The sequence below is a fragment of the Brachionichthys hirsutus genome, chromosome 8, assembly GCF_040956055.1.
Source record: "Brachionichthys hirsutus isolate HB-005 chromosome 8, CSIRO-AGI_Bhir_v1, whole genome shotgun sequence".
Taxonomy (NCBI): Eukaryota; Metazoa; Chordata; class Actinopteri; order Lophiiformes; family Brachionichthyidae; genus Brachionichthys; species Brachionichthys hirsutus.
In genome coordinates this window covers 9,322,529-9,345,386 of record NC_090904.1, presented here as the reverse complement: position 1 = coordinate 9,345,386, position 22,858 = coordinate 9,322,529, and the positions used below count along the sequence as shown (strand labels likewise).

The 22,858-nt window shown below is 50.6% G+C and overlaps 2 protein-coding genes across 2 annotated transcripts in view; one reads left to right on the top strand and one right to left on the bottom strand.

Annotated features, from left to right (window-relative positions):
- The window catches only part of LOC137898254 (E3 ubiquitin-protein ligase RNF123), a 42,825-nt gene that overhangs the window by 4,875 nt on the left and 15,092 nt on the right, over positions 1–22,858 (top strand). Inside the window, exons 15-37 of the mRNA XM_068742271.1 lie at positions 299–372; positions 478–595; positions 1,353–1,452; positions 1,575–1,636; positions 1,802–1,873; positions 2,068–2,188; positions 2,320–2,421; positions 2,952–3,052; positions 3,590–3,782; positions 4,047–4,192; positions 4,529–4,612; positions 5,368–5,475; positions 5,561–5,738; positions 5,954–6,028; positions 6,668–6,755; positions 6,902–6,989; positions 7,191–7,275; positions 7,639–7,665; positions 8,562–8,701; positions 8,880–8,936; positions 9,019–9,150; positions 9,601–9,676; positions 10,119–10,197. Of these exons, the coding sequence (XP_068598372.1) occupies positions 299–372; positions 478–595; positions 1,353–1,452; positions 1,575–1,636; positions 1,802–1,873; positions 2,068–2,188; positions 2,320–2,421; positions 2,952–3,052; positions 3,590–3,782; positions 4,047–4,192; positions 4,529–4,612; positions 5,368–5,475; positions 5,561–5,738; positions 5,954–6,028; positions 6,668–6,755; positions 6,902–6,989; positions 7,191–7,275; positions 7,639–7,665; positions 8,562–8,701; positions 8,880–8,936; positions 9,019–9,150; positions 9,601–9,676; positions 10,119–10,197 (2,306 nt within the window). The remainder of the gene's footprint in view (positions 1–298; positions 373–477; positions 596–1,352; positions 1,453–1,574; positions 1,637–1,801; positions 1,874–2,067; positions 2,189–2,319; positions 2,422–2,951; positions 3,053–3,589; positions 3,783–4,046; positions 4,193–4,528; positions 4,613–5,367; positions 5,476–5,560; positions 5,739–5,953; positions 6,029–6,667; positions 6,756–6,901; positions 6,990–7,190; positions 7,276–7,638; positions 7,666–8,561; positions 8,702–8,879; positions 8,937–9,018; positions 9,151–9,600; positions 9,677–10,118; positions 10,198–22,858) is intronic.
- Positions 21,083–22,744, bottom strand: amigo3 (adhesion molecule with Ig-like domain 3). Its single transcript, XM_068741964.1, has one exon. It carries the CDS (start codon positions 22,742–22,744, stop codon positions 21,083–21,085), a length of 1,662 nt encoding a protein of 553 aa, XP_068598065.1.

Here is a 22,858-nt window from a genome sequence, read left to right as displayed (position 1 = left end):
GTCCTGGCTCTCTGAGCTGCTCACATTAGCCCGGTGTTATTTTGTTTAGCGTGTTCTGTCCCGTGTTTGTATAAATTGTATTGTGGTGCCGTGAAGCAGTTTTTAACCATAAGGAACCAGATAACTGGACTCAAAGTTAACGCAATAAAGAACATTTTGCTGGTCGAAGGAACTAAAACTCTGTCGGTTCTGCTCCAAAGGGATGAACATCTGGATCCCTCGTGATTCTTTGTGTTTTTCACGATGACTCAATGTCGATCCTGAATTATTCCGAGCTCACGACACCTTGTCGTTTCAGATCCACTACCTGCGTCTGACCACGGCCATCCTGCATCACGAGAAGTCCAGGAAGTACCTGCTCAACAATGTCTTATATCCTCGCCTTAGATCCGTGTCGGTAGAACCGGAGCAGCCGGTCCGATTAGAACCGGCCGAGCTGTGAACGTCTTTCTAGTGTTGTCCTGAACAGAAGTCCACGTTTGACGTGCTGCGTTCAGTCGTCTTCTTCTACATCAAGACTCCTCTCAGAGTGAAGGAGGCGGGGCTAGAGGAGCTTATCCTGACCACCTGGTGGCCCACGCACTTCGACAAGGAGGTGAACCCCAACCCAGCCGGTTCTTCCGGGTTGAATTTTTTTTCACGTCTTCTCGGGGCTTTTAATTCTAAAAAGGCTTTTAGGGATAAGGCGTGCACTTTTTAAACCGCTGGGAGTTCTCCTCAAACGCTGGACCAGACTGTACCGAGGTGCGCCACCAGGGGTCAGACTGGACTCGGCAGCTGCTTCCATGGAGTCCTCCACGGCTGGCAGCAGTTTAACTCCAGCTTCCTGCAGCTGCTTCAAAATAAAAGTCTTGTTATTTTAGCGTTGACTTTATTCACAGCACGTCCAGAACGAGCAGCTAAAATGCAAGAAACAAACGCTGAGTGTGAGGAAAAACTCAATTAAAGCAATCACATCAAGAATTCTTTCATCAGTGACGTGAAAGATAAAGTGATTTATCTCGTATTTCCTAATCTAGCGTTTAATTCTCGATGAGCAGTTCTCTGCAGACATTTCTCCTCCAGATTAATGATTTCTGTTTAAAGTTTTAATGTAAACTATTTGTCTGCTGTTCTCAGAGAGTATTTAAAATGTTTAATCTCAAGAACGGAGGAACATTTTCTCACAAAATGGACACATCTGGATGCATTTATTTCCTCTGACATAAAGCTATAGAAGTATAACGAAGCAGAAAATGCTCCCCGCCGCTCCTCGACTCAGTTCTTGTGCACGGTTTGTCCTTCCTGTGCACCCGTGGAGGCGTGAAGCTGCTGTAACTGCTTACGATGGTCTGTTTATCTCGTCTCGTCAGGGCAAAGACGAGCAAGATCCTGCAGATGAAAGTGCAGATGAGCGACTGAGGCGTCGAGCCTACGAGCGAGGCTGTCAGAGGCTGAAGAAGAGGATCGAAGGTGAGCGTGTTGTCTTTGTCACGTCCCAGCTGAACTTCGTCCACACGCATTGATCACAGGAAACGTTGCAGCGCGGTGTCAGAACCTTCCCAGAACTTAAAATGCTTCTGCTCTCCTCTCAGTGGTGGAAGAGCTGCAGGTCCAGATCCTGAAGTTGCTGCTGAATAACAAAGACAAGGCTACGGTAGGAAGCGTCGGTAGCCATCTTAGTGTTCTACCTGCTGGCGTTCTGGGCGTTGTACAGGAAGGCGGCGCCCTCTCTGAGCCGCTGTGACGCGCCTGTGTGTGCGTCTTCTTCAGCGTCATCATTTATTTCACAGATGCCTTTGATATTTCTCTTCTTTTTCAGGGCGAAGCCTCTCGGTACATTTTCTTAAACAAGTTCAGGAAGTTCCTCCAAGAGAACGCCAGCAACAGAGGGGTAAGAGGGACGTCGGAGCGGGACGTCTCGGACGGGGAGGCTTTACACTTCAGATTTAGATTCCGCTGCCGGAAACGTGAAGCTGAACGGAGAGGAGAAGCCGTTTAAAGATCATCTCATGCTATTTTGGACTCTTGTCGGCTCGGCCCTGCTCACTGAAGTCAAGCGGCTCTGTGCACTTTGTGGTTTCGCAGCACCCCACAGCTCTGTGTCCTCCGGAGTACATGGTGTGTTTCCTCCACCGCCTCATCACGGCCGTGAGGGCCTGCTGGGACGAAGGCAGCAGGAAGACGCCCGGCAGCATCAGCAGCGACGGTACAGCGCCGGTCAGTGATCATTGTCGTCTTTTTTTGTGTTTAATTGTATTTTAATTCACCCTTTCTCTCTCTCGCCTTTCTTCCTTTCTCCATTCACATCCCCCTCTTCTCCTGCGCGTCTTCCTCCAGAGGCCCACGTTCCTCCTCAGCTCTTCTACAACGGGAAGGTGGACTATTTTGACCTGCAGAGACTCGGCGGGCTCCTCTCGCACCTGAAGAAAACGCTCAAAGGTTGGTACTTCAGTAGCGGCGCTCTCTGCTGCCCCTGCAGGGCTGGACAGCATGTGGAGGGGCAGCAAAGAGCCTCCGAGCTTCCGGAGGGGGGTGAGGGTGAAACCTGCATGAAGTGTGGATTGATGGGGCCTCGGCGTTCCCCCTGCGGGAGCGATATGCTGCCCGCGGCTGGATTAAATTACCTGCCACAGCGACTCGTTCGTTGTGATTTCTTTCCCCAAGAAGCGGAGCCGTGCTTCGTCTTCATTTAGAGAGAGGCTGATTGGTTGGTGTCCTTCAGAAGAAGATGCGTGCGAACCTGAACTTTCTCCCGCTTTGTCTTTCTGTCTCTTCATATTGACTCCCGGGGGGCTGTGCTTTCGTTCCCGTCCTTGTCTTCGGAGGACTGTGGACCAAATAGCCGTTTAGTTTCTCCGTCGGCCTGACGGGGAAGCCGCATTTGACCTTTTCCGAAGCCGCGCTGCTCGGGGAGGTAACGGCGGGTCAGCGCGCCGCTTTGAACTGACCGATGTCTCTTTCTGCACCAGATGACTTGGCCAGCAAAGCCAACATAATCATCGACCCCTCGGAGATCCAGGCCACGTCCATGGACGATCTGGATGAGGACGAGGAGAACGGCGCGGCACAGGTGGTGTGTGTGTGTGTGTGTGTGTGTGTGTGTTAGCGTGTTAGCGTTAGCTGCTGAATGAATGCTGCCTACCTAAATGGAGGAAGATCTTAGATTAGAGATTAAAACAGGCGATTGAAATCGATGATGGAAGACGTTTTTGACCCTTTCGTTCGGAGACTCCAACAGGAATGCCAAAGCCACATAAGCTTGGCCGGGTGGTTGGCATGACAACGTCACTCCTCTGCCACAAACAAACGACGACCTGTCAGACGGAGATTCGGTTCTGTCTACCGTTTCAAGCGTGGATAACATCACACAGCTAACGTAGTTTTCTAAATATGGCAGTTGACAGTGTCTGATTGGCTCATGCTCAGCCAATCAGCGCTATTGTACTCGCTTCTTGTTGTTTAGGCGGGGCACAACAAAGGGGCGGTTCTGTTTCTAAAACGAGTGACATCTTTATCGGTTCAGGATGACATCACTACATTTTTATAAAACTGATATTTGCTGCTTCACTAACCGTCACGATCTGCTGCATTTAACCTTTGACCCCAGAGGCCGTTTGGCGCCGCAGCGATGGGCGGAGCTTTGGCGCGGCCCAGCTGGTTGAGCTCTCCCACTCTCGGGCGAGCCAACCGCTTCCTGAGCTCGGCCGCCGTCAGCCTCATGTCCCCCAGGCGACCCCTCACGCAGCCCGAGAAGGTGAAGGTTCGAACGCTGGCTGTGGAGCAGAGGACCGAGGAGGACAGTGAGTCTCGTCCGGGAGGGGCGCCCTCTCATTCTACTTTAATCATAGCAAGTTTTCTTGAGACCGTAACGTGAGTTTCAATCGTCTGCTTCAGTGTCTTCAGCCTCGCTTCAGTTCTCCTGTTGGATGATGTCATCAGCTCTTCTTCTGTGTTTTTCGTTCGGTGGCTACTTCCTGTTTAGACACTGAAAGTTAAAACCCTTCGATCCAGGTCATGCTTCTGGTTCCTCTCTTTTCCCCCGTGTGTCTCTCGTCACAATAAAGTCGAGGGAAGCCATGGCAACGATGGCCTGTTGCTGGGGCGACCGCCGGAGGAGCCCAATCAGCCAATCGCAGACAAGTCCCTTCTGGAGATCATCGACGGCATCGTGATGATGTACAACCTGAGCGTCCATCAGCAGCTGGGAAAGGTGAGTTCATCATGCATCAGGTGAGAGCGAGACCGGAGCGCTGCGGGTTGAGTTTATGGGATGTGTGCTTGAAGAGTCTTCTTTTAGGCGTGGGTGAACGACGCGTAGCAGACAGGTATCCAGACAGGAATCCGGATCACTCTCAGAATTTAATGGGATCAAAGTTAGACAGAGTTTTATTCATCCAGATCCATGCAGCAGTTTTTCTGTAATCCTGCTAACAAACAAACAAACAAACAAACAAAGGCTATCAAAAACAGAACCTCCTTGGCGCCGGTAATGGCGAGCGTGTCGCCGCCGTGGGGTCGGAGCACTGACGTCTGCTTCTCCTCCCAGATGGTGGTGGTTTCCGACGACGTCCACGAGTACGCCGTCGCCCTGCAGGACACGGAGGAGAAGATTGCGAGGTGCCCGGCCAGGGTGAGCGCTCGCTCCTGCTCCCGTTCTGGGGATGCACTAATCTGGGAGCAGCGGCCATATATGGGCGGCACGCTTTCTCCCCCACCGCTGCTCTCCTCCTGATCGCTATGAGCAGAGGCTCCGCCCATAGGCTTCGCCCATAGGCTCCGCCCATAGGCTCCGCCCATAGGCTCCACCCATAGGCTCCACCCATAGGCTACTCATCATCAGCTCCCGTGTCTGTCTGATGGTGTCTTCTTAGCTGCGTGTCCACCTGCTGATAGTCTGCGTCCTGAACTTCCTGTTAAAACACCTGAGTGCATCCGTCTCCGTGTCTTTCCTCCCTCTGCGCTCACTTGAAAACGCCCCCACCCCCCCGATTATGTATTTCCGTTTGTTGTTGCTCTGTTCAGGATAATTGGCCGCGCTGCAGTCAACACACCCGTCATCCCGTCCTCCTCGCTCGTCTCATTAGCGTCGCACGGCGGGGGTGGGGTGGGGGGGGGGGGGGGGGGACACACAAGGGTCAGCAGTGAGCAGGAAGAGTTCTGCAGCCCTCTGAGTGTTCACAGTAACACTAATGAAGTCTTCCTCCTTCTCCTCCGGGGTTCAGCTCAGCCCCGTCTCACTTCTCTGGGTTCTTGAACTGTTGATTAATTGCGTGTTTTTTGCACACGTCCCCGGTCTGGAGTCTGGAGGACGTTCCACGCCGTCTCCCCCCATGTCCATGATGTCTCCATCCTTCGGTAACATCCGTTTTATTTTCCATCCTCCAGAGACCGGACATCCTGGAGGAGCTCCAGAAAAGCCAGAAGGTTTTTGCGGAGAAGCTGAACCACCTGAGCCGGAGACTGGCTTGGATCAACGCCACCATCTACTCCAAGGTGGACGCCGCTCCTCCGTGCGCTGGTTAGCTTCTTCTAAATTGTTCCGTCCTCTGTTCTTCATGTCCGTCTCCATGCTGTCCAGGACAAGATGCTGGACGTGTACTGGCTGCTGTGCGTTTGCGTTCGCACCATCGAGCACGCCGACAACGCCGGGTCGCTGTTCGCCTTCGCTCCAGAGTTCTACCTCAACGTGGCCATGAACGCGTACAGCGCTCTGAAGAACTACTTCAGCCCAGCCAGCAGCATGGAGGAGCTACCGGGTAGGTCCTCACACCTTCATCCTCATCGTCGGCGTCCCACTTTGGACCCCGTTGGAACTCGGCAGCGTGGGCGTGCGCTGCATTAAAATGCACGACCGCGGCCTCGCTCGCGTTGACGTGTGTCACACGGTGCTTCAGCTCGACTTTAATGAGCGGCGCCATCCGAGCGTCGACCCGCCGCTCACCCTCCGCATCACGTGTGCTCTCACCCCCAGGCTACGAGGAAACGCTGGCTCAGCTGGCTGCCATCCTCGCCAAGCACTTTGCAGATCCTCGAATAATCGGGACAGGTGAGACGCCGACACACGACGCGTGTGTGTGTGTGTGTGTGCGTGTGTGTGCGTGTGTGTGTGTGTGTGTTTGCTTCCTTTCTGCATGTCTACACAACTACTTGTTCTGTTTCTGTGTTTGTTTTGCTTTTGTTTTATTGAGCAGCTACAGATAAAACACCTTCAGGTTTAAAGTCCAGTTCATGGGTTCAGTTCTGGCGATGGATCCAGGACCGTGGTTTGGGTTTGGGTTCTGTTCTGGCGATGGATCCAGGACCGTGGTTTGGGTTTGGGTTCGATTCTGGCGATGGATCCAGAACCGTGGTTTGGGTTTGGGTTCTGTTCTGGCGATGGATCCAGGACCGTGGTTTGGGTTTGGGTTCAGTTCTGGCGATGGATCCAGGACCGTGGTTTGGGTTTGGGTTCTGTTCTGGCGATGGATCCAGGACCGTGGTTTGGGTTTGGGTTCAATTCTGGCGATGGATCCAGAACCGTGGTTTGGGTTTGGGTTCTGTTCTGGCGAGGGATCCAGGACCGTGGTCTGGCAGGACTGTGATGATCATCTGATCATTATATTTCATGGATCTGTGTTTGGCCTCCCCCTGACTCATTAATCATTAGTTAGTATTTTTAGGATGTTAAAAATGTCCTCTCTTCCAGACATCAAAGACTCCCTGATGCAGGCCCTGGCCAGCTATGTTTGTTACCCACAATCCCTCAGGGCAGTGGAGAGGATCCCAGAAAAACAGTGAGCTGCCCTCCCTGACCTCTTCTGATTGATTACTGATTGATTACTTCCCCTGATGTTTCTGGGTTTTCTAAGCTGCATGTTGTTGTTGTTGTGGTGGTGTGTTTGTGTGTGTGTGTGTGCGTGTGCGTGTACACGTGTTTCAGACGCGTTGCTATGATGAAGAACCTGCTGGCTCCGTACGAACAGAGACCCTGGGCTCAGACCAACTGGATCCTGGTCAGGCTTTGGCGGGTGAGCCGTTAGCATGCTGCGGCTAACGGGAGCGTTTCTACCTCGCTGCTTTCGGAATATGATTTATTTTGCAGCGTGCAGGACGTGAACTCGATTCACGGCGATGGTGTTTGTCCTGAACCGGAACGCCACCGGAGCGTGACCGCTGGTAGCTTCAGTCGGGCGCCACGTGACCGTGACCTCCTGCTGTGTGTGTTTCAGGGCTGTGGTTTCGGCTACAGGTACACTCGCCTCCCTCACCTCCTGAAAACCAAACCGGAGGACGCCAACCTGCCCAGCCTCCAGAGTAGGTGGCCTTCCTGTCCGCTGACCTGTAGTCTGCCCGTTGCCGTTTGCGGGCCGCGGTGAGGCTAAGCCGCCGTTAGCGCTGGACCAGCCAATCGGGCGCTGGCTCCTCCCTCTCGCTCTCTCCTGCTGTTTCTTGTCGTTCTGTGCATCCGTCACTTTGATGGGTCAGGTTTGAGTCCCCCAACAATAAGCCGAGGTTTATTGTTTTCCTACTTGTGGATGATTTATGGCTTTAATTACGGGTGTGTTTCAGGTTTTAAATGACTGATGAGGCAGGCGGGGAGGACGACGATGCCCGTTCTGCTTCCTCTGCACGCTCATCGGCTTTCATTTCCGTCCCTCTCATTTGCATGTCTATCAGGAGATCTGTCCATTGCTAGTTTCCAAAGTAAGTTCTTTTCCATCGCCACGGTTTCGTTCCGGCATCTTCATTTACGCTGGATCGCACTTCCTTCAGTCTCACTTCATGCTCTTCTGTCTCATTAAGTATCTGGGAGACCAGTGATCCCAGTTAGTTAGTGTAATCTGCAGGCTAGCGCCACCTGGTGTATCGTAACCTTACGTTGATGCATAAAAACAAAGCAGGCGTGTAAATGGGAAGAGCGTTTAGTCGGACCTCTTCTCCATCCTTGTGGGATGCGATGGAAGGGCAGCGAGGACAAACTGGGATTATACGATTTTCCGAGCGCTTGACTCCAGAGTCTTTCCATCACGTCAGCATTCCCTGGGCTTCTCCGTGATCGGCTTCTTTGTCTTCCTCTCCTGTGTGTTCAGTCCCTCATCCTCCTGGTGTTCTTCTCCTTTTCCCTCTGACACATCCTTTCTTCTGTTGTGTGAGAGCGACGAGGACAGTCGGATAGATTTACCGCTTCCTGCTCCGTTCTTTGTGCCGCCATCGTCTCTTCCGCTTGTCCTCGTTTTACTATGTCCCTCTTTGTTTTGTTTTTTGTATTAGAATTATTTTTGGGGTTAGGGTTAAGTGTTAAGGTTTGAGTCGGGGGGTCAGAACGAGGGGTTAACAGTCAACATTTTGCTCTGTCTAACATCAGATCTGTGAATGTTCGGTCAGATAGTTGATGACATCGTGATCCTCTCATCTGAGGAGCCGTTTCTTCTTCTGTAACGAAGAATGAAGCATGAAGATTCTCTTGTCTGCTTTATTTGCACAGTGTCCATTAAATGTCTGGTAGTAAAGCAGCTGGCGACATTACCTCCACGTCTCAGAGGGAGATCAAGTTGCTGTTCATCTCACCTGTGGTTTCCCTCCTCCTCTGATTGGTTTAGAGCCGTGTCCGTCGTCGATGCTGCAGAGACACATGGCGGAGCTGCTCAGCGTGGACAAAGACATGGCCGCCTCTTTCCTCAACAGCGTCCTGAACCAGCTGAACTGGGCCTTCTCCGAGTTCATCGGCATGATCCAGGAGGTGAGCCAGCAACCACATGCACGCCGGTGCCAACACAACAGAACCAGTGATCCCAAAGACGGTCCGCTGACACAAGAACCGATGTCCCCACCTTCTCTGTTGCGACTGGACACGTCAAGGAACAAATCAGCAAAAACTGTCTTCCTGATCCTCCGTCCTTTGTGATGTTCCCTCTCAGATCCAGCAGGCTGCAGAACGCCCAGAGAGGAACTTTGTGGACACTCGTCAGCTGAAGGTAGCCTCGCCTGTCCGTCCACCTGTCGCCTCCCCGGGGGCGGAGCTGTCGATGAGTGTCTGTTTTCCTGCCTGGTGTCCAGGTGTGCGCGACGTGCTTCGATCTGTCGGTCAGCCTGCTGCGGGTGCTGGAGATGACGGTCACCCTGGTTCCAGAGATCTTCCTGGATTGGTCCCGCCCCTCTGCAGAGCTGCTCCTCAGACGACTGGCTCAGGTATCAGAACGACTGAGGTCCAATCCATCCGTTTCATCCCGCCCCGGTGCGTCAGGCCGAGCAGCGTGTTCGGGACGTCCCTCCTCGCCCCATCCACACTTTAACGACCATGTTCTGGGTCTAAAATAGGGTGTGGTCTTCATCCTAAAAGGGGGTGTGGTCTTCATCCTATTCAGGCTCCACCAGGCTAGCTTTGTTAGCGGTTCTTCGGATTCGGAGGCGTTTGGTGGACCCGGTGTGCAGCATGGCGGTCCATCCCATTAGAACACATTAGAGCAGATGATGCGTACCGGTATGTTTATCAGCACCGCCTCCACCTGCTGCACCCTGTGATGCCTCTGGCTGCAGCAGGCCATGATGATGATGGCGGCGGCATTTTCGTGAGTCATTGCGTCACCTGGACGAGCACGGAGGCAGGACTGAACTGGTTTGATTTGTGTCCTCCTGCAGCTGCTGAACCAGGTGTTGAACCGGGTGACGGCAGAGAAGAACCTGTTTGATCGAGTCGTCAACCTGAGACTGCCAGGTACACGCACGCACGCACACACACACACACAGACACACACACACGCACGCACGCACACACAGACACACACACATCGATGAACGCTGGCAGCGGATCGACGCCGCCTGGATGAACCTGCAAATCAATTGCACGTCGTTCTTTGACAGGTTCTTGATCAACAGTCCAGAATGAAAGGACTGAAGGTTCTCTAGTCGTGTGTCTGAGGAGGTTTAAATTTATTCTATACGCTGACGTCGGCAGCTGAAGCGGGACGCGAGCGGCGTGCAGGCTGGGAGCTCCGTCCTGAGCTCCGTCCTGCTTCAGCTGCCGAAGCACGACGGAGCTCCGTCCTGTCGTCCTCTGCTTGCAGCTGTCAGGTTAGCTCGATGCTGCAGGCCGTCTGATTTACCGTGTAAATGGAAGCTTGGCGGCGCCGGCGTTCACGCTGATGCCTGTGTTGCAGGTCTGGAGAGCGTGGACCACTACCCCATCCTGGTCGCTGTGACGGGCATCCTGGTTCGGATCCTGGTGGACGGACAGGGGTGAGAGGACAGGCCGGGCTTTTGTCCGTGCTGCGTTTTGTTGCTGTTGCTGTGAGAGTTTTCCGTAAAGCGCTCTGGAGGCAGACTTCAAACTGAGTAGATGCTGGAAGTAGCGGACAGAAGGTTCTGTCGTCTTCAGACCGGCGCCGATACGACAGAGACGGGTCGGATTCGGTCCAGCAGTTGATGGAGCCGCCGCGTCTCCGTGGCTGCAGTGTCTCCGGATGTTGACCTCACGCCTCATCTTGATGAGCGTCTATCCGCCTTCGCAGCAGCATCCGACGTCGGGCTGCAGAAAGCAGGACTTTATTTTCCTGCTTTCTGCCGACGGTACTGGGAGAACACGTGTCGATGCTTCTCCGCTCTGTCTGGATTTGTCTCCAGAACCGTTTCATTACACAGCTGTCTGCAGCCGAGGCGTCTCCTCTCCATCGTCTCTTGTGGCGCTCTAGATGTGTGTGTGGCGCGTTGCTGAGGAAGCCTGCGAGGTGCTGTTCTTGTTATTTCTGTTGTTAATAACGTGCTGAGAGCTGGGAGGTTGCACTTCAGGCTAAAAACGTAGCGATGTGTGTTTTGAACTGATTCTTGAATCCATAAATGAGTTGTCAAAATGTAATATTTGTTTCCTGACCTCATTCTGGATCAGAACCAGAAGACACGTTTCATGATGGTTCATATCGGACCCCTTTATGACTGGGATTTTTTGTGAGTCAATTGAATGCAGATTTTACGCGATCCGAGATTTTTTTTGGATCCGGATCGCTCTCAAAATGAAACGAAGACCCATCTTCAGATTTTGATTCATCAAGCAGTTTTTCTGTAATCCTCCTAACAAACATCAACCGCCGTCAGAAACAGAACCTCCGTGATGGAGGTAACGACCTCCTTTTCCTGCTCCTTCCCTTCGCTCTCTGCCAATCCATCCTGCAATCCGTTCCAAACTGTCGTTATTTAATGTGGTCCTTTAAATTCACGCGTGGGCGCCGCTGCACCCCGTCAATAATTCAATAATCGCTGCTTTCCGTATTTACGCCGAGTCGAAGGCCACACATTTCGCTGATGGCGTCTTTCTAAATCTATTATTTAGACGCCGACAGGTTCGTGGCGGTTTTCCAGTTTCAGTCCGTGTGACTGTCGCCGAGGTCGCGGGCCGTCACGTCAGAACAAACGGGCCGAGGAGCGTAGGGGTGAGAGGTCACAGGAAATGGTTTTCCAATCTGGAATATCATGTCGCAATCAAATTTTAATTCGCTCTTGACTGAGTTTTAATTATCCAGCCCGTTTCACCGGTGGCACCGGTCCAAACTCGTTAGCTGTGAATGACGCTGAAGGTCTGTCTCCGTGTTTGTGGCTCAGAATGCGAGGACGGAGTTCGGCCCTTTCGGGCCACCGTACTTTTGTTTGTCCAATGCGAGGAGGGTTCTGTAGAACGCCGTGTTTTTCTGATCTCTGTCTTGGGAAGGCCACGGGCAGCGGATCGTAGACCGGACCTGCTCCCGGGGTTCTGCCTGTTAAAAGCCAGCGCTTCCTGTCCACCAAGCACCAGCTCCTGGTGGACAGTTGGGTCTCTGTGGGACGTGCGGAGGTCCGGAACTGTTCTGTAGATGACGTTTGTTGGGAATTGGTTAGAATGGACTTGAACCCAGTTAAAGGTCACAGAACCTGTGACGCGTCGCAGAGGAACGGACTCTGTCGGTCGTTATCGGTCACATTCTCTTTGTTTCCCCCGAACGATTAACAGACGCCGACTCACTAATTAAAGACTGATGGAGGTGATTTATCACCGCCTTGTCTGAATCGGATTCCCTCCAGAACCGACCGCTGCTCAACGTGTGTTCTGGCAGCTGGTTGGGCCGTTCACAGCAGAGTCCTCTGGTGGGACTGGAGTCGGTCTCGGAGCTCAGATCCGTTCTCTCACAGAAACAAGACTTTAGCGGTACTGATCTGTAAATATAAACATCAAAGGACGTTGGACGGAGAAGTCAGCACTTGAAGTTTCTCCCGTTCATGGACCGGCACGCCTGATTCTGCACGTCCAGGTGGAGGTGGAGATGATCCATCAAGGCGTGAAACTATTTTTAGGCTAATCGAGAGACAGATTTTCAGAACGCTTTCAGTAGAGCTTGCGTTTCCTTCGTCAGACTTGCCTCGTCTTCTTTCTAGAGCTCGTTGTATTCATTCCATCTGTAACATCAGCACAGGCAGCCGCCGACCCGTGACTGTTTTCAACGTCACGTCCGCACGCGTCCGTTGCCTTTTTGGTCTGTTTCCGACGCGTTTTTACGACACACCGGGACATTGTCTCTTTCTCCTCCTCATTTACAGAATCATGACGCAGCATTGTATACTTGCGGCAATTTAACACGGGCCGACCCGTTGTGGGCCTAAGTTGACGACTGCTTGTGATTGAATAATAACGGCGTCTTCAGGGCATTGTGACTTTAACAGAAGAGGTTGGACATGCATCAATGGAGTAATTTATTTTTATTTTTATTGCTATTGTCGATGAATTATGTACGAAGGACTTTCAATGGAAACAAGACCGCAAGGGCATTTTTGAAACGCTCCTCTTAGACGGGATGTTTGACTTTACTTGTAAATCATTCCATCCAATAAATGTATTCATCATCATCATCATCATCATCAAGGTAACCCGCAACCTGGCCGATAATTTCATTCTCAGTAGTGTCAAAAGTCATCAATATTTTTACAAGCTCACACTCCCCTCATCGCCGGGGGCGGGCTGGGGGGGGGGGGGCTCAGTGGCAGCTGATGGGCTGCAGCATGGAGGAAACTCAATTAGCGGATGATAAAAGCTCCGGCTGGTGCCAACAGAACCCATCCTCTGACCGGCAGGAGTCCGATGCTTCCCTCTGCTCTGCCTCATCGCCCTCTCAGAGCGACGGCGTGAGGTTCTCTGTCAGGTCACATGATCAATAAGAACCCGGCTCGCCTGCTGTGATCAGAGAATCCAGCTCCACAAACCTCGCTCCACAAACCATCGCTCTAGAAGCAAAGATCCCATGAAGTAAAAGATGCTTCAAAGAGGACCTTCTCCTTCTTCTGGGGGGGGGCGGTTTTTAACGTGCCCTACATCTGCCCCCCCCCCCCCCGACTGCACCTCCAGATCCTGTCCAAGAATACCCCAAACAGCTTGGTGACTCAGAATAGAAACGTTCACGGATGAAGTCGTGCTTCAAATGTTGTTCACGTGTTGCTGACGTGTTTCCTCACCCTCTGGGGGGGGGGGGCATGAATGCATGTTCCTTTTTCTTCCGCTTTGGAAACATTGCTGATAACATAAGGCGGTCCGCTCGTTGTCAGACATGCTAATATAGACCTGCTGTTTCCACCTGGTGGGCGGAGCCTGCCGGCTGAGGTGTCAAGTCCAACCTACTTCCTTCTCGCTTCTTCTCTGCCTCATGCCCTCTTTCTGTCACCCCCTGTTTTCCTTTCATTTGCATGTTTGTCTAATGAGCTCCTTTCATTGGCCGAGCCATGTAATGAATAGCGATGGTCTGTAATCGACTCGTGTTGGTGGATATTCACGGGTCGGCAAACTCACATCAATCACAGCCTCCTTTATTCAAATGCAGGCACTGACCTAAATGTAATTTGCCCTCAGTCTAAGATTAGATTAGATATCGGGTCTAAAAAGTTTAATAAAAATATTTATGCAAATAAATGCTCTGCAGCTAGCTGAAGATAGCTGAAAGCCATCATGCGGGACTGAAGCAGGTCAAAGGCGTGACATCAGTCAACATACCCGCCATCTGTGCCCCCTCCCTTAGAGACTCCACTTTTAGGCTGCATATATTACACAACTACCACCTCTGAGGACCAGGACAAGGGTTACTTTCCCGTCCTCCACGGTGCTGCTGCAATTCAGATGTGAAATGTGGTCAGACATTAAGGTGCCAGCAGTATCTGACGGACATTTGGGTTCATGTTGGGGGGGGGCACCATATAAAGACGTTCCACGGTGGAGCTGTAATCTGACCTGCACGTCAATAATTAATGTGTTAATTTTAAAAGAACAACCAGATTGTTCAGATGACGACAGACATCAGTGAGTTCTGCGAGGATCTGCTGTCACGTCGTCTAACTCTTCAATGGAGATGATTATCCTTTCATTTGTGCGTTTGTTTGTAAATGCTTGTATTTGATGAAGTGTTCCAGACAAATCTCTTCAGGCTCTTCTGTTTCTGCAGCCTCTCGGATGTCGGCAAAAACAAAATCTCACAAACAGAATGAACCGAACAATTATTTAAAATGGCCAAAAGCGACAACCACCGAATGATGCACGAGGAAAACAACGTACACATTCAGGCCACACAAATCTGTACAAACTACACACCACTGGGCATCACGTGCGCGTTCTAGTATTTGACGGGCTGACTTTATATCTCGTCGTTCAGAAGAAGCGTCTGCAGTAACATTCAGCAAAGACTCAATGAGACTTTATGAAATCTAAACTAGTTCTATGTAGTTATTGTTGCTTAAATTTGAAGTAGGTTAGTTAGCGCGGTTAGCTCCTGGTGCTGCCGTACAGGAAGTGTGAGTATGACCTCAGAGTTCACCATGGCTCTCTGAAGACACGGAGACGAATTTCACCTCCGAGATCCTCAGTGACTGACGCCTGGAGCTACCAGTAGAGATATCACTTTATGGTTTAATGGCGGTTTGGCTGGGCTGTTTTATGGCTGAGAGCAGTTGCCAAGCAACCACAGGAGACTACGGGACGTCTGTCGTATAACCCGCATTAACACAGCACAGAGAAACTAGCATGTATTGTGTTGATCCTCCGTGGAGATGTTTGTTTGAGCTGAACTAACAAAGAGGATGTCTGAGAGACGAAGATTAAATGTTAAGGAGTTTCAAATATCAGTCACTAAACTTTTTGGGGTAAATAACATCAAACTTGTCCTCCCTTCAGTGAAGAAGTTTAAATTCACTTCGTGTTGTTTCTTACAAGCCGCTGAAGAGGCAGCCTGGGTTTATCGGCCCGCATATCAAGAAGAATTCTTTCCGGTATTGAGCCCAGACGGTTCCGGGCCTGGATAGAACCACGTCAGCAGACATAAAGTACAGCCTGGTCTGTTGATCGAAGTCCATCAAGGACTCCTCTGCTCCTTATTGCTCCCATTAGCATCTGCGGCGCCTAATGACCAGCGAGTCGAGAACACGTCAGCGTTGTGTGGATCTGTGGACAAGATGTCCTTCAAACCTTGTCATCGCCAGGAGCAACCGAATATATATAATTCACATTAGCATTTTTAATCTGCATTTGTATGCAAATGAGAAATGGGTCAATTAGTTAATTCATGAGCTAAATTGATTTTTTTAAGGGGAGGAGCGTATTTTCAGTTAACTCCGTGTAGAAAATCAACCGACCCGACCGCAGCCTTGATGTTGGCGGTGTCCTCTTTGTGACTTTATCACCACACTGCCGGTGACTCTGATCCGCCTCCGGCTGGGCTCTGAGCTCATTCCGTGGCCTGATGCGGCACGCATGCAGACGGCTCCTAGCGGATTTGGGCCGCTCGTGGGCTTTTTAATGATTGCACGTAATCAGAGGCCATGTTCCAGTTATTTAGCGGTCCAGGAAACAAACCGCAGCAACCTGACCTCCAGGTGACCTGCTCAGCCTCGGGTGTGTGTGGCTGTAGAACCCAGATCCTGAAGCGGCAGGAGCAGAACATGATTTCATGGATGCATGTTTTTCTACAAAACGATGCAATAAATGACATTTCAGCCGTCGCCATGACGTCAGTTGCGTTCATATGTCGCTTAAGTATGTTTTGTAGTGAGAGCCTGAAGTTAACTTCATACGGTTTATAATCGCCGTTAATGACCCCCAAATTCATCCCATTCAACAACCGTACGTAGCGGTACCTTTTGATCTCTGGAATCTGCTATGAGTTGTACCCGACCTGTTTCCATGGAAACACGTCGTTTGTCTCCTCCCTTTCCCGGTCGGTCTTCCTGTGCAGTCTGAATGGCAATGCTTGCGGTTGATTTGATCCGTCCATCTTGTCTCTGTGTCCTCCGTCTGTTGTCATCAGGACATCATTCTGCCCCCCCCCCCCCCCACAACTAGAAAATCAATGGTGCTAATTATTGTCCATTACCTCAGGCTGAAAGACATCAAGAGCAGCTCATAGCCTTCCACAGATTAGATTGAGGTCGAGGCTAATTAGCTTAGCAGCTTTGGGCCGTGAGAGGCCGGGTTGTGGGGATGATGTTTTTGTCTCCACTATGGTTTTTTTTATTGCTCCGCGCGATGGTGGCCCCCTCCCCCGGCCCGGGAGGGCAAACGGCTTCAGGAATGTTTCCATCGGTGCACCATGAACGTGACGACGTACACAAAGAGAAGAAACGTGCTTCATCAGTCCTGAAGGACAGAGACGTCTAACTGGTGACCCGTGACACCCTCTTCCTGGTGCCATTGGTCGTTGTTTGGTGATTTTTGGTGTCGTATATGAGTCACCTGAATTTAGAGAATAATACGTTCAAATAGAGAAATTTACAAATGGATAATTGACAGGAGGGCATTTTTGTCCACTTGATGGGTCATGATGGGATAAAAATCCATTACAGGGTCAAATTGTGGATTTTCTAAATTTAACCCAAAATTAACACCCGTTTTTGGCCGTTTTTACGGTGCAGTTTGTTCCAGTTATGTTTGTGTGTTTGTGTCGCTTGAAGAAGCCAACATCCGTATTTGTTTCTGTCGGATCGCCCGTGTCAACATGTCAGTCAATCCGGAACTCAGCGGACCGTTGCCTAGCATCCTCTGTTTTCCTGTGCCTTCTGTCTTGTCAAACACGGGCGTGTTTTGATGCTGGCGGTTCTTTAGTGTGATGTGGTATCAGGGAGGTTGTGTCTCCCGCCGTCCGTCCTGAAAGACCCTTCAGCCTGGATGTGATGGGTTCCACTGGATCAGAGCCGGTCCTGTTTGTAGTCGGGTCATGTTCTTCTCAACAAATCCCAGTGAGGACCAACACGTCCCAAATAGAATCTGAAGTCTATAAAGTAGAACCCTGAACTGAAGAATTCCAGTTAAATCAGAAACTAAAACTCCAGCCTGAAAGTAAATAACGACAAATATTCATTCAAGGTTGAATCATGTTTCACATCCAGCCCACGAACAAACAATTCCACCAGCTGTTCGGTTCCATGAGAGGATGATGAGACTGCAGTCAATGCCTTCTTAAGTTCAAACTTAATAGGATGTGACTTACATGACTGTCACCATAGCAACACAGCCATGTGAATTTGTATACCCCATTATTTATTGGGTGTGCTCCATTTCGCCATTGTTGCGTTTGTGTTTCTGTCACATCCAGCTCCTGGAAACTGCGGAGCTGTTTCACACGTGTGTAAACCATGTGTAGCACGCTAGCTAGTAGCTTTAAATGTCAGGTGAACCATGTGTGACTAAGAAAGAGTATTGAGACAATTTTATTGATTAACCATTGCAACTACTTGAATGTGAATTTGTCTAATCACAGTGATGATTAGTTTGTTTGTCTCGGCACCAACCATTACACTCGTAGACAGACTCCCTGTCTTCCTGGTGTTCTTCTGTTCCCATGGAAACCACAGATTGCAGGTGGGAGAAGAGGTAGTTCTGAGGAAAGACGGGGCGAGCAGCGGGGTCAGACATTCAGGTGGATGAGAGTCGGAGGAGAGGTTTCAGGCCTGAAGCAGAGCGTAAAGGTGTGATGGATAGATCTGAGGCGGTGTCGGAAATCAAAAGGAAACGGGAGAGGGGGGGGGAGACAGAATGAGTGACAGATTATTATGGTTACAGCAGAATCCAGAAATCCTCTCTTGATCCTTTTACACCGTAAAAAAGTGAACGGTGGTGTGCTTAATCAGCCGTTGAGTCACAACAGTTTCATATAGCTTCCAGAAGAAGCAGGAAAAGATTCCGGTTTGGGAATCTGATTGGTCGGTCCAAATGCCACCATCGCACGACACCGCCGCTGCACGGCCTATTCGGCACGTCGGTACTGACCCGTTTGGCTTGCCAGGGCTTTGCACAGACGGACCCAGCTAGCGTGCTACAGCAACACGGAGCTCCGTACCGGCGCCTCATCTAATCCATCCTGCTTTTGATTTTTCTGTGATTCTCCTAAAGAATAGATGCAATATGTTTCAGTAGAGAAAAGGAGGAAGCAGGAGCATCGGATGGGAATTCCTTCTTAATGGAATCAGGAATAGAGTTCCGGTTCAAAAAGTGACACTATTTTTACCCGGACTCCTGACGACGGCTTCAGGTTTGGCCGGATGTCCTGCGGTCTGAGCATTTCGGGTTCATTATGTCATCAGGTAAGCGTTCTGGTTGAAGATTGGGCCGTGTTCTGTTGTTTCTCACGCTGCATTAGGTAGAAATGAAGTCCATGGTGGAGAAAATAAACGTGAATTCAGCGGTGAAATGTTCCTGTTGTCATGTTGAAGCTCCAGCTTGCAGGAACAGTTCCAGCCGTCTCATCTCCATGTTTGTTCCCTGTTTTCTCCCTTCCTGATCCAAACCCAAACTGCTGGAGCCCGACAGCAACTTCATTTAAAACGGAGCCGGCAATAACCGTTCACTGCTGCTCAGCCGAAACCGTTGATTAGATTTCCTTCCACCGTCTCTCTGTTATTTCCCTTTTTGTCATTCCTCTCGTCTTCCGACGTCGGAAGCCACACATTATTTTGAAAGGCGTGTTGTGTTCAAGGCTTTGGAAATTGTTAAGAAAATCTGAACACAAATGAAAAAATATAACATTTTAACATTAAAACCCATTTATGGATTCAAGAATCATCAACTCTGATTCACTTTGACTTTTCATGGTTGGTGTATAAAGATACCGAGAACAATCTAGAACCTTTTGGTGCTGATCCAGATCACCATGTGGACGGTGTAGATCCAGTTAGGAGGGGGACGTGCTCTTTCTGGTTTCAGTCTCCTTTTAGCGGGTGAGAAATGTTCTAGATTGGATTTTTGTCTAAGTGAAACTGGGAATTCTTTAAAACATTTGAGTCGTCAGTCTTCCCGGTGGAATGAGCTTACATTGCGTGGCGCCAGTCGGAGAGACGACAGTACGACTTGTTCTAGAGGGGCTGTACCTCCGCCTCCTCTGATTGGCTGCTCATACTCTATTCATTTGATCATGTGATCACAATTAAGTTCTACTTTCGTAGAATTTAACTTGATGAATGTGTGTTTTTACTCTGTTTAGGCTGCACCATTTAAAATGGAGCGTCATTCCTCGTCTCTGCCGGGCGGTAGTTTGAACCGTGTCCCTTTTTGTTGTTGTTTTTTTTAAGCAGGATTATGCAAAAAGCGCTGAATGGATTTCCTTTCTTCACGCTGCATAAATGCGAGGTCATTGCTGGGGCTCAATTTGTTGGAGTGGGTGAATTTATTTACGGTAACAATGACTCGGAGCCTGCTCATCGACAACGGCTGTAGACGTATATATCTATATAATAGATTTATCTATATGCTGTAAATCTCCCGCATAATCCTGCTGTCCAGCTTTTTCCCTTTGGACTCTTTTAGAACAGCACCAGAATATTAGGCTGCAGGCTGGATGTGTTCAGGTCTTCATTGTGAAGGCAAGCAAGAAGCTGAAGCGCATCGGAGTTTCATGAAGGATAATTAAGACTCTACTTGTGTGGAAAGTTGTCAATATTCCTTCAGCTGGTCGAGACGCAGGCTGCGGGTGTAGGGTTGCACACGCACACGCACACACAGACACACATACTTCCATTGTTATGCAGCAACAAAATGTCTGACGAACAAAACAAGACGTTCACCTGGATGGCCCAGATAAAGACTTTTATTAACAGGTAAAGAGAGGACAGGAGACAGCGAGGAGGGGGAGATGCAGTGAAGACAATAAAAGCCAAAAACAAGTCTGCCCTGATTGTCCCGTCAATCCTGCTGTTTATTCACAACACAGCCATTCATCATCATGTTTATTGTCCCAGTAAAAAAAAAGCTTATCGATTTAAAGCTTTGCAAAAGTCCCGCTGAAGTCGCCAAACAATAGCGGCCCTTTCAATTTCAACTGAGGCTGCTGAACCTCTGACTGATAGACGTAATCATGTCCCAGGGAAGAGGAGGGGGAAGGAACCTTATGCTTTAAAACGCTTTCTATTTTTACTTTCTGAAAGCTCTTCTTCTTCTCTAGCTTGTCTACTCTGAGACGTTTCACGGAGGGACGGAGCTACGCTAACAGTTTGTTGGCTCTAAACGACAGACAGACCGGCTCTGGAAAGAAAAAAAGGGAAATGCTAAAGATCGCTACAAAAAAACATATTTTTCTCTGTATATATTTCTGTATTTGACAAGAAGGCATCTGTGCAAATGTCTGTTAAAGGTACAAGCCGTGCTTAAAGGGAGAGCCTGGTGCACTTTCACTAGTAGTCCATGTTCATTGTGTCACACATCCCTGGTGTCCTTTCAGACGTGTTTCTTCACCCTTTGTCCTTTAATTTCCTCTCAAAGTTTCCTTTGCCAAGTTCCTCGGCGCAGACTTCAGGCCTTGGAGGTCGTTCTAGTGTTGCTCGGTTTCTTTCTGACTGCTTTGCACTTGTTCTATCCTTCCTGTCTCCTGTGTCTTTTCCTTCATCATTGTTCCTACCCTAGCAGTTTGTTGCAGCCCATCCTTTCACAGTGCATTGGTTCATGCCTGTCGGGCTTGGTGTACATTTGGTACTCGACTGGATTCCCTTCAAATTGCACTTGATCTGTTTCATCAAAAGCTTAAAGCAAAGATGCTGATTTGCTCGGGCCTAGTGCTGAACGCAGTGGGGGGGTCACCAGAGAAACAGGAAGTGGGTGAGAGGTGATGGTGGTGCAAGCTATTCTCTATTTGCCTTGTCACTATGGTGACATGATGGGAGTGTCTGAGAACACGGACATGATGGAGTTTGTCTCTCCCGCCCTTTGCTGCGACTGCTTGTGGAACTTGGAGTGCTGCTCTGCCCCGAGCAGTAAACCCGGCCCCAAGTGTCCATGAACCGCCCCAGCTACTGGCCCCACCCTGATTCTGCCGTTCTGCTGCTCTTTGATTGGCTCCAGAAAGACAACATGTTTGTTGGTACTGACCTTGCGACCCGGGCCTTCGGTGGTTGCCGGCGGGGTGGGAGCGAGGATGGACGACTGGGCGCTCCCTGCCCCGGCCTCGTTGCCCTGGCTCGCCGTGGTCGTGGTGGGACCTGGGGTCTTGGGACAGGGAGGGCAGCGGCAGGGCGTCAGGTAGAGGTACATGAGGACCAGCACAAGGCTCACCACGCAGCCCAGCAGCGTGGTGAACCCGGTGTTGAAGGCCTCGCGAGGTTCGTCCTCGTAGGGCAGCACAGTAACGTTCACCTCCTGTGTTTCGTTGTGCTGCTGTTGCTGGTCCTGAGCCATGCACCAGTAGATGCCAGAATCCTCTACGTGCGCTGCCATGATCTCCAAGCTACCATTGGCGTACATCTTTAAGGACTTGCTGTTTCCCGGCGGCGCCACGTACTCCTGCTGCGGCGACACCCACAGGAAGGTCACATGTTGTCCGCTCAGAGTGGTTAAACAGTGCAGCAGCAACGCCTTCCCTTCCCTCACTGAAACGCTGCTCTCCTGCTCTTTCAGGAACTCGCTCATCGCAGTCAAGTTGCATTTTTCAAAATAGCGGTCATACTGGAAAAAGCGCACAGTACCTTTCTTTATCCCGTAAACCAGACAGGTGTGCTCCTGCCTGAAGTCTGTGACCGAGGCGAAGCCTCTCTGCTCCCAGTGCCGGAACAGACCATACATGGAGCACTCGCACATCAGGGAGTTGTTGTGAAGGTAGAGTCCTCTCTGCACCGAGACGGGCAAATTTGATATGTCCTGCAGGGGCAGTCTGGGCAGGCGGTTTGAGGACAGGTCCAGCATGGACAGGTGAGGGTTGCTGTGCTCCTGGATGGAGACGAAGGGGAAGTCGGTGAGACGGTTGTGACTGAGGTAGACCTTACGGAGGCTGCTCAGCCCGGCCAGAGCGCCGCTTTCCACGCGATCAATCCGGTTGTTGAACAGAAGCAGTTCCTCCAATCCGGGCAACTCTGCAAAGTAATCCCGCTCCAACACGTGAAGCTGATTGGAAGACAGGTCCAGGTGTCGAAGCTGCGTTCCGGAGATGTTTTCAAATGCTCCCAGGTGAATAGTAGTCAGCTGGTTGTGCGCTAACCGTAATGTCTCCAATCGATAAAGTCCTTGAAAGCTGCCCTCCTCCAGCTGCACAATCCGGTTATGGCTGAGATCCAGTGTGACGGCAGAGGGGGGCATGTCTCTGGGGACGCGGTCCAGACCCGTGGCGGTGCAGCTTAGGATGTCCGATGCACAGAGACATCCGTCCACCTCAAATGAGCCCTGAGTCCGGCAGAAGGTGGCCCGGACCGGGCCCAGCTGCAGGAGCTGGAGACAAACTAAAAGCACTACAGACCACCACAAGGGTGTTGCTGCAGTGACGGCCGGTGCCGCCACACCCTGCAGGAAACCGCCGTTAGCGGCAGCCGACAACATGATACCCACCCGGAATCTTTTACTTTCTCACTTTAAATACTTTGAAATGCATTTTTACATCCTTTCATGCGGTCAGTCATCTACGTAATCTGACGTAATTTACAAAACGCAGAC

Coding starts and splice junctions, on each gene's coding strand:
- amigo3 (XM_068741964.1), bottom strand. CDS start 22,744: ATGTTGTCGGCTGCCGCTAACGGCGGTTTCCTGCAGGGTGTGGCGGCA.